General features: G+C 31.1%; 1 protein-coding gene across 1 annotated transcript in view; it reads left to right on the forward strand.

The window, feature by feature from the left end:
* The window catches only part of LOC122270060 (pro-resilin-like), an 8,404-nt gene extending 2,565 nt beyond the window's left edge, over positions 1-5,839 (forward strand). Inside the window, exons 2-4 of the mRNA XM_071180350.1 lie at positions 732-782; positions 4,398-4,493; positions 5,120-5,839. Coding sequence (XP_071036451.1) covers positions 732-782; positions 4,398-4,493; positions 5,120-5,563 — 591 coding nt within the window. The 3' untranslated portion in view covers positions 5,564-5,839. The remainder of the gene's footprint in view (positions 1-731; positions 783-4,397; positions 4,494-5,119) is intronic.
* Positions 5,840-16,354: the final 10,515 nt, after the last annotated feature.

The following is a 16,354-nucleotide window of genomic DNA, read 5'->3' on the forward strand; positions in this document are numbered from 1 at the left end:
CAGAACAAAATTAAGGCAAATTGGCTACATAACTTGCACGCTACTTCAACGATAAGGTCGAAAGATTGGAAAAAAAGACATTTTGCACACTTTACCCTCCATCAGTATAGCAATAGTTAAGTTTTTTAAGCATGAGGGCATCTATGGTGACCTGACGAAATTTAAGATATATTATGAGTACTTGTTTGTTGAGGTTTGTTGTTACTTGAAAAACTATTAATTTCTTATATTTAAACTAATACCGATTTTGATTTAATTTCTTAAACGTCATCACAATGAAATAATTAATTAAAATCATAAGTTAATGAGAGCATTTATTTCATTATATTAACTGTTGAAATTGAAAAAATAAAATAAAATAAATGCTCTATTAACTTTTAACTATTCAAAACTCTAGTTTAAGAATATGGACAGTAATAACTTAATATTTATTTAATATTTATTAGCATTAAAAGAAAAATGATTTTTAAAAAAATAGAAAAGATTGCTTAAAACTTTTTTCCTAACTTGAATCTTGATATACATTTTTCTAACATATTTTTTCAGTTTTATAGTCAAATCAAAATTTAAAGAATTCTCTAGTAGTGTCAAATAGTGTAATAGCTTAGCTCTAGTGCACTGTAAATAATCAAATCAAATGTAACAAAATTTTGCGCAACCTATTATTTGATTAACAAAACAAAGTTTACTTTATTAAAATTTTAAACCTAAAATATATGTTTTTATTCCAGGTCATTGTTATTGCAGCAGCAGTTGCGGCTGTTTTAGTTAATCCACCATTGGTAATATCTCATTATTAATCTTAATGGGAAAAAAAGTGAATAGAGTATTTGTTTCATTTTTTTTTCAGTATCCTAATTATTTTCTGCGTAACATCTTTCTTTTCTGATTTAATTACATATTTCCAATAAAATCGGAGAGTATGTACTCAGTATTTAAAAATATTCTTGTTGCTAGAGCCAAAAAATTGCCCGATGACCTGTGTAGTTTCATCTGGTGAACGCTCTGGAACTATCCTGTGTTCCGGAAATAAGACTTGAGACTAATAAACAACTAAAGAAAACATTTATTAGTTTAAACAAACATTTCACACGCCCAGCGTGCTCTCGTTCGATACAGCTAGCAGTTGAAGAAAATACGTGGAGAAAAGCAATTATCGCATCCATGTCGTCACTTTTATACTCTGAAGATCTGCACTACTTCAGTTCGCTTCACCAATAGTAATCGCCACCGCAGCTAAACTTTGCATCTCGTAAAGAAGTTTTGAGGGTATTTTTATCGCCTAACTCAATACCTGAAGGCAATTTTTTTTAAACGTAATGACTCAGAATCAGCATTTTGTGCAATTAACCTAGTTTTTCTTTGAGTATAAGCTTCACTATCAGGTCTATTTAGTACATTATCTGAAACGCAAGTTAAATGATCACTACCTAAGGATGAAACAACATAATAAAATTTAGTGGAATCAACTGTAATGTTAGCTAATTTAAATTGGGATTCCAGCTGAGCAGAGCATAGTTCAGGCTCATCATTCCAAAAAACTGGAGTCTTTATTGCTACAGTAGAATTTTCACCAAATGAACTACTCTTAAACACTGACTTTTCATTATTCGAAAGTAAAGTTTCCCCTTCCATTACAGTAGCACTTAACAATTTAGAAAAAAAAACTACATACGCATAAAATATATTACAAATTCTATACTATAAACCAGTAATAAATATAGCGTAAATATTTTGAAATGCAACAACTCTAAATATGGTAGGGAAATTTTTCTTAAGTACTTAAAACAATGAAAACATCAGTCTAACATTTAAACTACTAATTTCATTTTAAAATTTTTTAACCTAAATCTCATATTCAGCATCTTGACTGAACCGAAAAGTTACCACAAGAAATGCTAAACTCACCGGGTCACCACTTGTAGTTTCATCTGGTGAACGCTCTGGAACTATCCTGTGTTCTGGAAATAAGACTTGAGACTAATAAACAACTAAAGAAAACATTTATTAGATTAAACAAACATTTCACACGCCCAGCGTGCTCTCGTTCGGCACAGCTAGCAGTTGAAGAAAATACGTGGAAAAAAGCCATTATCGCATCCACGTCGTCACTTTTATACTCTGAAGATCTGCACTACTTCAGTTCGCTTCATCAATAGTAATCGCTACCGCAGCGACGCCACAACCTGCGTGACATCATTGTAACTGGTGCTCACTCTAATGGTGATTGGTGGCCCAAAACCATGTGATAGTCAGAAAATGCGATATCCAGGTATTAAGAAGGGTATGGTTAAACTTTTCCAAGGCAAATGAGTTAAGTTTTTCTCGAAGGTTCTTTTATCATTTACAACAGGTTTAAATTACTTAGTGTTAAACACAGTTAACAACTAAAGATTTTTTTGATATTTTTTTCTTTTTTATTGTTTTTGGATGCATAACATTCAAATAAGTATTTGAATGAATGAAGTAAAGTAATATCGTGTTCGATAAATATTAAAAATATAAACATAAGCTGATTTTTAAGCATTTTGTTTGACCAGATGTTAATAAGTAGTATTATGATTTAATTTTACATTTTATGAACAAACCTAATGAAACAGGATATTCAGTTCATGATTTCATACTTACATGTCAAATATTCCCTGCATTTATTTTCATGGGAACTGCTCTAGGAGAGTATTACAGAAAGAGAACTAAAAAACAGACATTTAAACAAAAATCCTTTTTTTTTTAAGCTAAAACAGGACATATATTTCGCGTAATTGAATGAATAAGCTGAAAGTGAAATATAATGTTATGAATCAGTGTTGAAATTCTACAGTTTTTAATGATTTTCTTCATTCTTCTACCTGTTCATTAACCCTTTGCTTACGGCTTGTGCAAAAAGTGAACGAGATATGCTAAGCGCCGTAAGCAAAAAAGTTTATTTGCGCAAAATAAAGGCAGAAATAATGAATTTCGGAGTCTGATTTATGCTTATCTATTACTTCTACCTGGAATGGATTGTTTAATTTAATTCCTTAAAAGTAAACATTCCTTTATGAAGTCATAAGTATGATGTTTAGTATTCCGACCTGCTAACTTTACTTTCCACATGCATAACAAAGCAGTTTATACACCGAATATACCGAATTATAAACTAAATATTGTATAATATATAACAGTTTATGAATCGAAAAATTACAAAATTACGTAAAAAAATGTTAATAAAACACCGTAAAAAAAATACAGTTATCTGTTTTGGAAGTTAATGTTTTTACTTAATATTGTTAAAAAAAAAGCATCGTTGGCAAAATTATTTTAGTACCATTTAGTATCCTTGACGCAAATGGGGCAGTGAGAAATTGGCGTAGATGAGGTGTGCCGAATTAATTTGCAAAAGGCGCTTTAGCGTACATTCCAATAACGAAAGTGCGAAGTAAGCAGCTACCGGCTGCCTCCGGAAACCGGAAGTTTTTTGTAATACAGTAGTTGTAGTCGTGATTGTGATGTGAAAGGATTGCCTGCGGTCTTCCGCAGCTTGTGTTAACTTATTTCCGTTACGTATTAAAATGTTATTATTATTATTATAGCTCATCGTAGTTCTTGAACAATTCGTCGTAATCGTGCACATGAGGCACTTTGACGCAGACGGGAAATTGGCATGTGATTAACTAATGTTTATTCTTCAACATTTAATTTCAACGTCATAGTTGATACATTATCGAAATTATAATCATACAAAAATATAAGAAAAGAAAGAATAAATAAAAAAATATTTTTTTATTCGTATTCAAACATTTAGCAATAATCGATTTTAGCAAATTAAAGAAATTTCAATAATGAATTAAATGTTTCTCTTGGATCTAAATATCTGCAAATAAATGCAAATTTGAAAAATTATTGCTAGGAAGGGAATCGTGTTTTGGAAAATGTCACCCTTAACGCAGAAAAAAGGAGCCAGTATTTCATGCTGTATAGCATAAATATAAATTATTTAAATGCTAAATATAAAATTTCGCACTTATTTTGATCTAATTTAATACAATGTAACGAAAGAAGGAAAAATATATTAAATAAAAATTCAGAGTTAAAGGGTTAATACGAACGCATAAAAAATTTCGTCTTTTAAATATTAGAATTAAGTAAACAAATGATCTGTCTAGTGTTGTTCAATTTAAAATTGGTGTTCGACTAAACAATGTTTATTCTTCAACATTTAATGTCAACGTCAGGGTAAAGCCCCACCCAATTTACAAGATTTGACGCTGTTTCATCAAATAGTATTTCCCATATTTGAAAATATTTTTTGTAGAAACCAATGACCAGTATTGTTTTAAACATAACAATCCCAAAATATGGTTTTGTTATGCTCCGTCATCAAAAATGCAAGCTTTCTTTGTCTTCTTTCAATTTAGGAGTACCATGGTCATGCACAGCCATACAAATTTGGATACAGTGTCAAGGATCACCATGGTGAACAGCACAGGGAAGAATTCGGAACCGGAGACCACGTAACGGGCAACCAATGAGCCAGGAACAGCCAACCAGAACCCTGCTGCCGTTCACCTCGTTTCATCTGCTCCTGCTTACAGTAACCTATACGGTGGATATGGATATGGTGGATATGCAGGTCATGGACGTACCGATCTCNCCCTTAACGCAGAAAAAAGGAGCCAGTATTTCATGCTGTATAGCATAAATATAAATTATTTAAATGCTAAATATAAAATTTCGCACTTATTTTGATCTAATTTAATACAATGTAACGAAAGAAGGAAAAATATATTAAATAAAAATTCAGAGTTAAAGGGTTAATACGAACGCATAAAAAATTTCGTCTTTTAAATACTAGAATTAAGTAAACAAATGATCTGTCTAGTGTTTTTCAATTTGAAATTGGTGTTCGACTAAACAATGTTCATTCTTCAACATTTAATGTCAACTTCAGGGTAAAGCCCCAACCAATTTACAAGATTTGACGCTGTTTCATCAAATAGTATTTTCCATATTTGTAAATATTTTTTGTAGAAACCAATGAAACAGACCAGTATTGTTTTAAACATAACAATCCCAAAATATGGTTTTGTTATGCTCCGTCATCAAAAATACAAGCTTTCTTTGTCTTCTTTCAATTTAGGAGTACCATGGTCATGCTCAGCCATACAAATTTGGATACAGTGTCAAAGATCACCATGGTGAACAGCACAGGGAAGAATTCGGAACCGGAGACCACGTAACGGGCAGCTATGGATTCACCGATGCACGGGGCGTTCACCGGCAAGTCAATTACGTAGCTGACCACGGTGGCTTCAGAGCCGAAGTCAAGACCAATGAGCCAGGAACAGCCAACCAGAACCCTGCTGCCGTTCACCTCGTTTCATCTGCTCCTGCTTACGGTAACCTATACGGTGGATATGGATATGGTGGATATGCAGGTCATGGACGTGCCGATCACGGACCTGAGTATGGAGGTTATGGACTTGGATATGGCCGTCTTGGATACTATGGTGCCGGATATGGTGGATACGGTTTAGCCAGTGCCTTGTTGGGTACTCTTCCCTATGCCCGATACGGTTATTAAGTGATATCTTTCACCTACACTTTCTTGTAATTCTTTTATTTGTGACATCTAGTGATATCTTTCACCTATACTTTCTTGTAATTCTTTTATTTGTGACCTCTAGTGGTATTTTTTGTATATAAAGTTTTCTACGCCTTCTACCAAAGATTTTCATACTCTTCCTACATTTTTTCTCGTTATTTTAATTTTTGATATAATTTCTTACTTTCAATTTTTTTCTTCTTTACTGTGAAATGCTATTTTTCTGTGATATGTTGTATTACTGTTTCAAGCTATTCTGTCTTACCTTTTTTTTACTTTTTTGCATGCTAATAAAATACAAAACATACCTATTTTGCTCATTTTTTGTTATGTTCGATTATCATACAATTTAAAGTAATTTAATAAAATACACCTTAAAATATTTCGTTCATGGGCTGCAATAGCGGCACAACTCAAAAAATCATGGTTTGAGATAAGTGGGTTTAGAGTTGTACATGAGTAAACAAAATCTCAATGCCCATTTTTTACCTCCACTTACACGCTTAAGATACTATTCACATGCTACTAAATTCTGTAGTTATAATTGCTCCATAAGTTTACATTTAAATCATTTTAACACATTGATATGTTTTAATAATCATTTTGTCAAATTATGTTCTTAGCTTCCAAACACAGGGTTGCATTGTGTTTTTAAAAAGTGCTTAAAGGTGTTTATTTTTTATTTACGTTTTTTAAAAACCGTTAAATGTGCTCTATTCATTGGGTTTTAAAAAAAGTGTTTAGTTTTCTAGTTTTCAAATAGAGATATTTTTCTTGATGTGTCGATTATCGTTATAATTGCAAAGAAAGCATGATTTTCATAACTTTTCCTTCAAAATTTATCTAAGGTTAGTTATTTAATCAATAAATTTATTATATATAAAGTTATTGAAAATATTTCTGCCTTTTGTTTATTTTATTTATTTACATGAACTTTAAACAATAGAAGGGAAAATTTTTATAACTGCGCATATTCTAATTACGATTTTTTTAAAGTTATCAGAAATATTTTTAGAATGTTTAAAGTGCTTAGTTTTTAAAGTGTTTAATTTTCATTTATTCATTTATTTATGTTTTGAAAAATTTGACTACGTACCTTGAAACAATATATCTCAAGATTTAAGGTAATTATATGAACTTCGAAACGCAGATAATTTAGTTCTGTTTTAAAAAAATTTGTAAAAAATATTTTGGATTTACATTGACTTTAATTTCAATAATTAGGAATTTCAACTCACATATTACAAAATATTTGAAAAATAATCAATTGCAAACTGCACTTTTTTAAATGAAACAAGTTTTTTCTAAAAATATATATAACGTGTTTGAATCCGTTTACATAAAATAAAATGGAGTACGATACAAAAATTGTCGTGTTCAAATCAGCGCCTAAATATCAGAACACGAATTCCAATTTCAGTCAAACTCCTAAAAATGTAATAATTTTCTGATCCAATTCAGATAACGTATTTTGGATATTAATGTATTTTGTAAAGTCATGATTTCATCATTTATGCAAAAATATTTTGACATATCAGACATGAAAATCTCTTGATACATAAATTGGTTTTGGAGCAAAAAATTGAATTTGTGCGTGATCCAGTTGAATTGATCATGGGATTACGATAATTCTATTTTCATGCCGCGGAAAATGAAATATTTTTATCTACGTCAGTTGACTTTTATATTAATCGAAAATTAAACTAGTGTTTATAGAAGATCTTCATGCACAAAGTTTCAGTACCATTATTACTACTTTCCATACGGTAAATTTAATTGATATAGGAAATTATTATTCCTTTATTGAATTTCTGAAAAGATTTATTTGTTTTGAAAGATAGCCGTAAAGCAAATTCTTTCTTTCAGCAAACGGGTTCTCTAGCTTTTCTAAATTACAATAATCTTAAGCGATTTTAAATTACCTTACGTCAGCGCAGTCAAATAATATTTGTTTGCGATATAATATATATTCCATACCAAAATCCCATCAAGTTCAAAATTTAAAGTTAGATTAATTATTATTTTCTTAGTTAATTACGCATGGTTAATAGCTAGTTCATACGTCATTGCACTGTGGGCCAGAAGACCATGATCTTTGGCCAAAAATCAAAATTACATTTCCAACTAAAATATGTGTAAGCAGTTTTAATATTGCCCAAATTAAGTATTCATAATCATTCCAAACATTATAATTTGCTTTTTGGACAGACAGGAGTACAATGTAGTGAAAAATATGTTTAAAATTTTTTTTTAAACTTATATTTCCGAAATATACGTAGGAATTTCACCTAACTGTTACATTTTTATCAGAGTAATTAGTCTGAAATTATAGCACAATTTTTCAATTTATTGGATTAGTTAATACTTTTGACAAACTTATAGTTTATATCTTATCATTTGACATTTTTCAATGTTTGAATCACTTTCGAAACTTATCTCTAAAAAGTTCCACGAGGTAATTAGCTAAACTTTTTTTTGTTGTCTTCTTTGATGCTTCTTCTTTCGAAAAAACTTGCCCCATTTTGCCCATATTGCAAAGTTGGACTAAGTATACCGAAAAACAAATATTAATATTTGTTTTTCGGTATATTTAGTAACACGAATAATAAACGCGAAAACATGAAAAAAAAAACATAATTATGTTTTTTTTCTTCATGTTTTCGCCTTATTTTGCAATTAATTCGCGTTATTTTGTAATTTTACCTCGGAAATATTATTTGTTTTTCATTTTTAATATAAAATTGCGAAAATTATTATATTTTCATTGCTATATTTAATTATTTAAACGTATTATAATATTTCTTTTTATTTTTGCTCACCATATTTCAGCGGCCATTTTGTTTTGTTTTTTGTATTTTTAGTATATTTTGAAATTTCCACTATGAATTCAATTTACCTGCACATAAAAACCCCTAAATAAAAACTCCCCAAATTTTGAAACAAATGTTATCGAAGTTCTAATTTTGGCCACGAAACCTTGGATGCTGGCCCACTGTGCATTGCAATAGTGTTTAACATATACATAAAAAAAAAACTTTTTTTCGTAAGACTAATTAAAAGAACTGAAAAAGTGAGTAGTGAAATAACCGGAGTTGATAAATATATACAATCATAAAAATCATCCCAAGTATTTTTATTGCAAATAATCAGAAGATATCAATAATAATTTATGTTAGAGTGTTCTTTCCCTATTCGCTGCTGCTCACCATCCCCAAAAAACTCACAACAATTTTCTAGAGACCATTTCGTCATCCTTACTTGCTTAGATCGAACTCTCGCAGACAAGAATATTTGTTTACGAGATGAATTCTGGCAAGATTCATAATTTTATATTGTTTAGTAAGGTAATTTTTTATTTAATGTGAAATTCAATTATTTAAATTCGTGTTTAGCACACGGAAGAATTTAATCTGGAAATATTACCATACTTGTATGGTAAAGATATTCATGTTAAAAATTAAACTATAATTCTGGTTGCTAAACCAAAATATACGGTAATCAAACCATTCATTTTTTAACTTTATCGTTCGCTATGACAACGGTTTATCGGAAATTCTGCTATTGAAAATTTTAATCCTTATTACCATACATTAAGTAACAAATATAGAACTGAAAAGTAAATTTATCCAAATAAATGGTTTTTATTCCATACTCTAAAGTATCACGATAAAATTATCATGTTCTTCAGAACTGTAACTAATTTTACAATTTTTTTGCAATATTAAAATTTTGATGTCTATTCCCGTTACCAAATAGAATGGTAAAAATCTTTTTTACACTTCTGTTTATTTAAAATAGCTGCTTACTAAGATGGCTGTTAGCTGTTTTTTTATTCTACTATATTTTCTCAATTATAAAAGGAGCGAATGAAGGCTTCAAGATATCTAATTAAAGTATTTTAATGATACTAAATTCATATATATCATATCAAACTATGGGGACTCTTTTATCCATCTTTCAAGGGGTGGTGAGATTTATTAACTTACAAACATTGTGCGGATTTCTTTGTAAATACAAAGAACGGCTGATGAACTCTTTTCAGTTTGAAAAACGGAGGGCATAATTTTACGAAACAGCAAAAATATGCAGACAGTGTAGTAGCTGTATTCCAACCCACTACCTCTAGTCTTTAGAGTGGTTCGTGGAACAACACTTTTAATTTTCTTTCACTACTCTTCGAATCGAAGCCACTGCCTCCAATTTAAATAACGTTTGGTGGAAAGATGTGACTATTGTAAAACATAGTTGAAAAAACAAAGCATTACTACTCCGAGAATTTATTTATTTATTTAATGTTACACATGCATGTGCCGGCTTGTGTGCTCATTCGTTACAAAGTACTATTTATAATTATCCCTTGTCAAGTTAAGAAGCATTATGCTCATATTAGAGAAAGTTGTCGTTGTTCATTTACGTCGCACTAGAGCTGCACAATGGGCTATTGGTGACGGTCTGGGAAACATCCTTGAAGATGATCCGAAGACATGCCATCACAATTTTGATCCTCTGCAGAGGGGATGGCACCCCTGCCTCGGTAGCCCGACGACCTGAGAGCGAAGTCGAGCACTTTACGGTAGAACAGTTTAACGAGGACGAATATCGCACACCCTTGGTCCCTACGCAGACTGATTCCATATTAGAGAAAGATATTAGGAAGCTGTTATCTATGGTGACGTGGAAGTAGCGAGTCAGAATTCCACCGGTGTTTCAGGATGTATGCTTGTGCTGTCTTTCTCTTGTGCTTGTGCTGTCTTTACGTATTTCGACTTGACAAGAGAATATAACCCCAGCTTTGTAATGAGCACACAAACTTGTGTATATGCGCATAACAATAATTTAATATAATTTAAAAAAATAGATGCACACAGGGTTACGTCGGAATTCTAATGCGCTACCTCGACGTTTCAATTTTAAGATGTTGGGAGAATCTTGATGTGTAACAGTTAAGCTACTGATTTAGTTCCACTTTGTCCAGGTATTTGTTCGCTTGCAAATGTGCACTTTTTTATAGCTTGGAATTCCGGTAAAAGTTAGATTATAGCTTACATAGAAAAAAACGTACAATTGACAGGTGAGAACTGACATAAAATAGAGCTTATCAAACTGAATATTATTATATTATCTCGATCCATACTAGCACTGTTAAAATTTCAGATCTTTGATAAACATTACCAAAATTTATCACATTTTTTATCAAACAGCTTGGTAAAAAACCATATTTTAATGTTAATTTTAAGCCCATAGAGCCATCGTTATTTTGACCTGAACGATCAATCTCCAATTCAGTACCCCCAGAGAATATGATTTGTTAAAGAAACTTATAGGACTTTGTGACAGATTTAACGTGTACCAGTCACCATTTAATGCACGGGTCTTCTACGACCATACTCTGCAAGTAAAATATTTTTAGCCAGATATTAAATAAAATAATAAAAATAATAAAATAAAATTGGATAATAATTAAAATAATCTTTTGCATACTACTATTTTTGGATAAACGAGTTTCATAATAGTGGGCAAAAATTTTAAATCTACTGGAAAAAATATCTGAGACATATTGAAATTTCAAGTGAGACTAACAATAGGTAACCGAAAGTTTCGACTACTGTTTTGATGGAATGTTGGGAATCATATTTCCAGACTGCGGCTTTCTCTTCCCGCATTTTGATTTGATGGTCAAAAATTCAAATCCGTAAGGAAAAAAAGGTATTTTTCTTCAGGAAAAGTACGATTTTGTGTATGTTTCCATTGCTTAACTAATGATTAAAACCAATTAATTGGCAAGTTTAATGTTTAACCTTTGAACCATTAAGATTAGTTTTTAGTTAGAAAATATGAAAATCCTACTGTAAGAATGAAAGTTTCATAGGATAATACTTTGTTTGCTTATCATTCATTTAAAATAAAGCGAAATATTATTGAAAAATTGTGATTTGAGTTTCCATAGATAAATGAGAGGTCAATAAGTAAGTATCGCGAATATCAGAAGTTCAATAGACGGGAGAAATTTCAATCGAAAAGAAAACACCACTTGCATGATTTAAGTAATAATTTCTGAGATAAAGCGGAATAAATAAGAAATGAAACCAACATTAAGGGGCCTAAACTTTCTAATATTCTCCTGACTAAACTAGTGGGATCAGTTTCCAGATGGCAGCTACCGCCATCCTTTCATGTTTTGGTGGTCAAAACTGTAAATACAATTTTTAAAAAATTAATGTAAATTCATAAAAAGTACGTTTTATGTCTGATATTATCCTTAAATTCATAATTTGAAGCATATTTGAAATCAATCTTTTTAATCAGTTTTAATATAATTTTTCCCCTCTCATTTGGTCAAAAATAACTCTGAATGTTATCTTTTTTTCCTTTGCGCACTATATATTTAATATTACTCTACAAAATGCTATTGATAAAAAACAAGGTCTTAGGTTCATGTATCAAATAGTCATTACGTAAGTATAATGAATACCATGATTAAAAGAACAAAAGATCCATAAGTAGAAAAAAAACACCTTTTCAATTATATTGCACTGTTGCACTATTTTAATTATAATTCACATAAATGTATTTCTTTCCTATTTGTCCAATGGCTGTATATTAATTTATTTCGATTACAAAAGTATGAATACTACATTATAAATGTTATCAAACCGTGAAAATTTGTCTGACCATTCAGCAACATTATTATAAACAAAGATTTTCCACTGAAACAAAAACTGAAAGTGAAAGTAAAATTATGGTGTTCTCTACTTTTCACTTTTATGTATTTTTAATATTTCTGTCATTCCTTGAATAAGCTAAATGTAAAAAAACAGAAAAGGTATAAACCTGAAGAAAATTTTTATAAAACATTTTCTATCAAATACAAGCACTATGATGAGTTAGCAAAAGCCGTGGAAGCTGTAAAGAAAATTTTTCATATGGTGCACAGGGATCCCATTTCCTATTGAAAATTAGATTTTGAAGACGAGTGTTTAGGTAAAAGAACTATTACTTTTAAGTTAATTCTTATGCCTATTTTAACTCCTTATTTAGCAGTTAAAATAGGAAATAGGAGTCTATTTCCTGTTTTAATTCCTATACTTACGCTATTTCAATGGCATTCAAGGATTTTAGAATTCTAAATAATGATTTTTTCACAAATTTACTTATTTCTACCAGGTTTATAATTACACTAAAGATCAATTCAAGTGTTAGTGAATATATATATATATATATATATNATATAATTTTTAAAACAAGTCGACCATACTGCGCAGTGGTCAGAGAGCTGACTTCACATAAGAAAAGTCCTGGCTTCAAATCCCAGACAAGGCATGGATGTTCTTTTATTCTCTGTACTTTAATCAGTCCTTACTGTGGAAGCCTTGTTGTCCCACCTAATATGGTGCACCTGAAAGAGTGGCCAACAAATCTGCCTTACTGATACTTGAATGAGTGTCAATCGGGTGGGCATTGAAAAAATAAACTTTTATCGTGAAACCACAATAATGCTTATAAATGATTAGTAAATAGACCGTGCAGGCTTGAAACAATGCTAAATTTAACTATAGTTTACGTCCAATGAGATTCGCATTAAACTTGAACACATTATCAAAAATAAAACTCTTTTAACGATTCCTTGAGATGCATTTTGTTAATTTTGAGAATCATTTCGTGTCGAAATCACGTGATTGCAGCGCTTTGTAAGAGATTGTTAGTTAAAAAAAACTTGATGAAGCTAGATTGATGAAGTAGGCCGACCGTCCAGTATAGTGGTAAAGGAGTTCCCCGGATTCCTGTCCTGCTTATGGCATGCATGATACCCTGAGGGATAACGAGTTCCTCGCAATATTTTTTTTTTTTTTTTTTTTTGCGGAAAAATAGAAAGATGAAATATTTTATTATTTTTGACGAAATTCACTTCCTCAAAGAATTGAAGATAGTTATTTCGTTACTTTGAGGAAATATCAGGTCGAAGCACGCACCAGGAAACGGTTTCGTCAAAAACAAAGAAACTTTTGTGATAGTTGAGTATTCATTTTTTACAGATTAAATAACAGCCCTTTTATATCGAGATTAAATCTAAAAACGCTACATATCATCATTAAAAAATGTTACATTTGAGAACCTTAACATGCAGAAGACAAAAAATTTTAAAAAAAGAAAAGATTTCTAATAAAAGCTGAGAAATAATATTGTTTGCAAAATTTTATGAGTGCCTTTATTCAGTCTTTAAAGAATAATATTGGAATTGTAACATTTTTGCTTTGTATGAATAATGACTAACAAGTCAATCTTATTTTGTTTATGCAAAAAAAGAGAACCTTGCCGTAAGGGGACTATCTATATCTTCGAGAACTTTGATAAATATGACATTTTTTTTCAACTTTCATTTTCAAGACTCTGACTACTGCCATTGAAAATTTTCTGAAATCTGAGAGTGTAATTGCAAAACATAAAATTAATCTGGTTAATAAATATTATTATCGGAAACTCGATCACTATCTTGAAAAGTCCTCATTATTAAGATCTTTGCTTGTAAAAATGTTAAAAATATTATATAGAGGTGGTTGAAGTAATAGGTATTACAAAAGTTTGGACTGTAAGCCCTTGTCAAGTCGAAGAACATGATAGAGAAGAACATTACAAAGATATATGTTGGGATAAGATGAGATTCGAACCCGCTGTATCTGGGATACAATACATGCGTCTTTGTAATTTTTTTCTCTATCTTGTGCTATCTCTTCTTCAAATCAGCAAAGGCTTATAATAAATTGCACTTCCTAATAAGGGCGTGACTTCGTAATAAACACATTCTTAATGAGCATGCAAGCCTACACATGACTGCGTAACAGCAAATAAATAAATAAATACGTGGATAATAAGTAGGTAGGTACTTTTTATTTACGTAGCACTAGAACTGCTCAATGGGGTATTGGCGACGGTCTGGGAAACATCCTTGAGGATGATCCAAAAACATGTCATCACAATTTTGATCCTCCACAGAGGGGATGGCTCCCCTGCTTTGGTAGCTCGATGACCTGCCCGCGAAGTCGAGCACTTTACAGTAAAACAGTTTAACGAGAACCGATACCGCGTACCCTCGGTCCCTACGCAAGTTGCTCAAAGTGGTCAACCACCCACTTACTGACCGTAACCAGTGATGCTTGGCTTCGGTGTTCTACCGGAAATCGTGTCTTTTCGATCAGTCTACTACAGGACTGTAAATTCTTGGAATCGTACTGTTTATTTTTGCAAGAATTTATTTTACTATCTCCTCCTTGGCAAGCAGTCTCTTCTTCTTCCTCTTTTCTTTTGCGAAACGCTGCATAAAATGAAGGCAAATAGTTCGAATCTCACTGTAGCCTTGGATAGGGAACAAACAATAAAAAAATTTTGTTTCGATACATATGTAGGTTCATATAGTTTGTAGTTTGTCAAAGAATAGTTCGAATCTCGTTAAAATTGAAGAGAAGATAGCAGGAAAATGGGAAAAACAGTGTGATGTTATTGAGGGGCCTCCCTGGTCAACTGGTATCGCCCGACAAACGCAGTGCGAAGCGACGTGGTGGTTGCGGCTTCGAATCTCTTTGTCCTTCTCTGTATTGTGCTATCAGTTCTTCGACAAAGATTTATATGAATTAGTTGAGCACACAAGCCTGCAATTGCTTGCTGTTATCAATGAACCAATAAGCGTTATTGAAGCAGCTACCTTTACGCATCACAGCATTTGGTGCCTCGGAAACTGAGGTCCCGATAATGCATGGCTGTTTTACTTGGAATAAAGTCTAGAGGCTTCCCTCGCAGAGTGGTATCGCTGTTCCACTAACTACTCTGAAATGTGGATGCAGAGGGATCGAATGCAGCTGTAACACTGGGCGTAGATTCTTGCTCTCATTATCAAATTTGTGCTATCTGTTTTTCAAAGAGTTTTTAAGTTTTTTTTTTTGGATTTACAAACATATCTAAAAAAATAACTTAATTCCACTACACTCAAGAAAGATTCATAACGAAGAGATCATGCCTTTATCTATCCGAGATCACTCTTGAATGTATCATTGAGGCTCATTTTTATTTTGTTATAATTGTGAAAAGCATTTAAAAAAATAAGTAGTTAACGGTTATATAACTCCTACCAATGATTTAAATAAAATACCATTTTAAATAAACCATAGAAATGTAAACAGATCAAAAGGTTTTTGACTATTCTATTTGGTAAAAGGAATAGGCATCAAAGGGTTAAAATTTCATAATGAATGGTAAAATGACTGATAGCTTTGAAGAACATTTTGGTATGTTTATCATGTTACTTTTGAGCATGATATTTAAAAATCATATATTCGGTAAAATTTTCTTTTCAGTTCTGTGTTTTTACATCATAATACGAACTATTATTCTGAAAACTGGAATTTTCAGTAAGTCTTTTACCACAACGAATGAAAAATTACTAAATGTATAAACATCATCATATGCTAACTTGTGTCTCTTCTTTGGAAAAAAAAAGATCAACAGGCTTTTCAATGTATTACTAAATTTATTGTTATGAAATGCTGTTTTTTGTTGTGATTTTTTTTAAGATGCTGCCGGTTCCATTTATAGATTTTTATAATTGCAATATTTTAAATATATATTGATTTATAGATTTGTGAATATATTGATATATGGATTTATTACATTGATGATTATATATTAATTTATAAATTTTTTATATTGATGACTATTGACTTTTAAATTTATTAAATCTAAAATCAAGATATTATATATTTCATATATTTGTACTATTTT

Source organism: Parasteatoda tepidariorum, chromosome 4, assembly GCF_043381705.1.
Source record: "Parasteatoda tepidariorum isolate YZ-2023 chromosome 4, CAS_Ptep_4.0, whole genome shotgun sequence".
Classification (NCBI taxonomy): domain Eukaryota; kingdom Metazoa; phylum Arthropoda; class Arachnida; order Araneae; family Theridiidae; genus Parasteatoda; species Parasteatoda tepidariorum.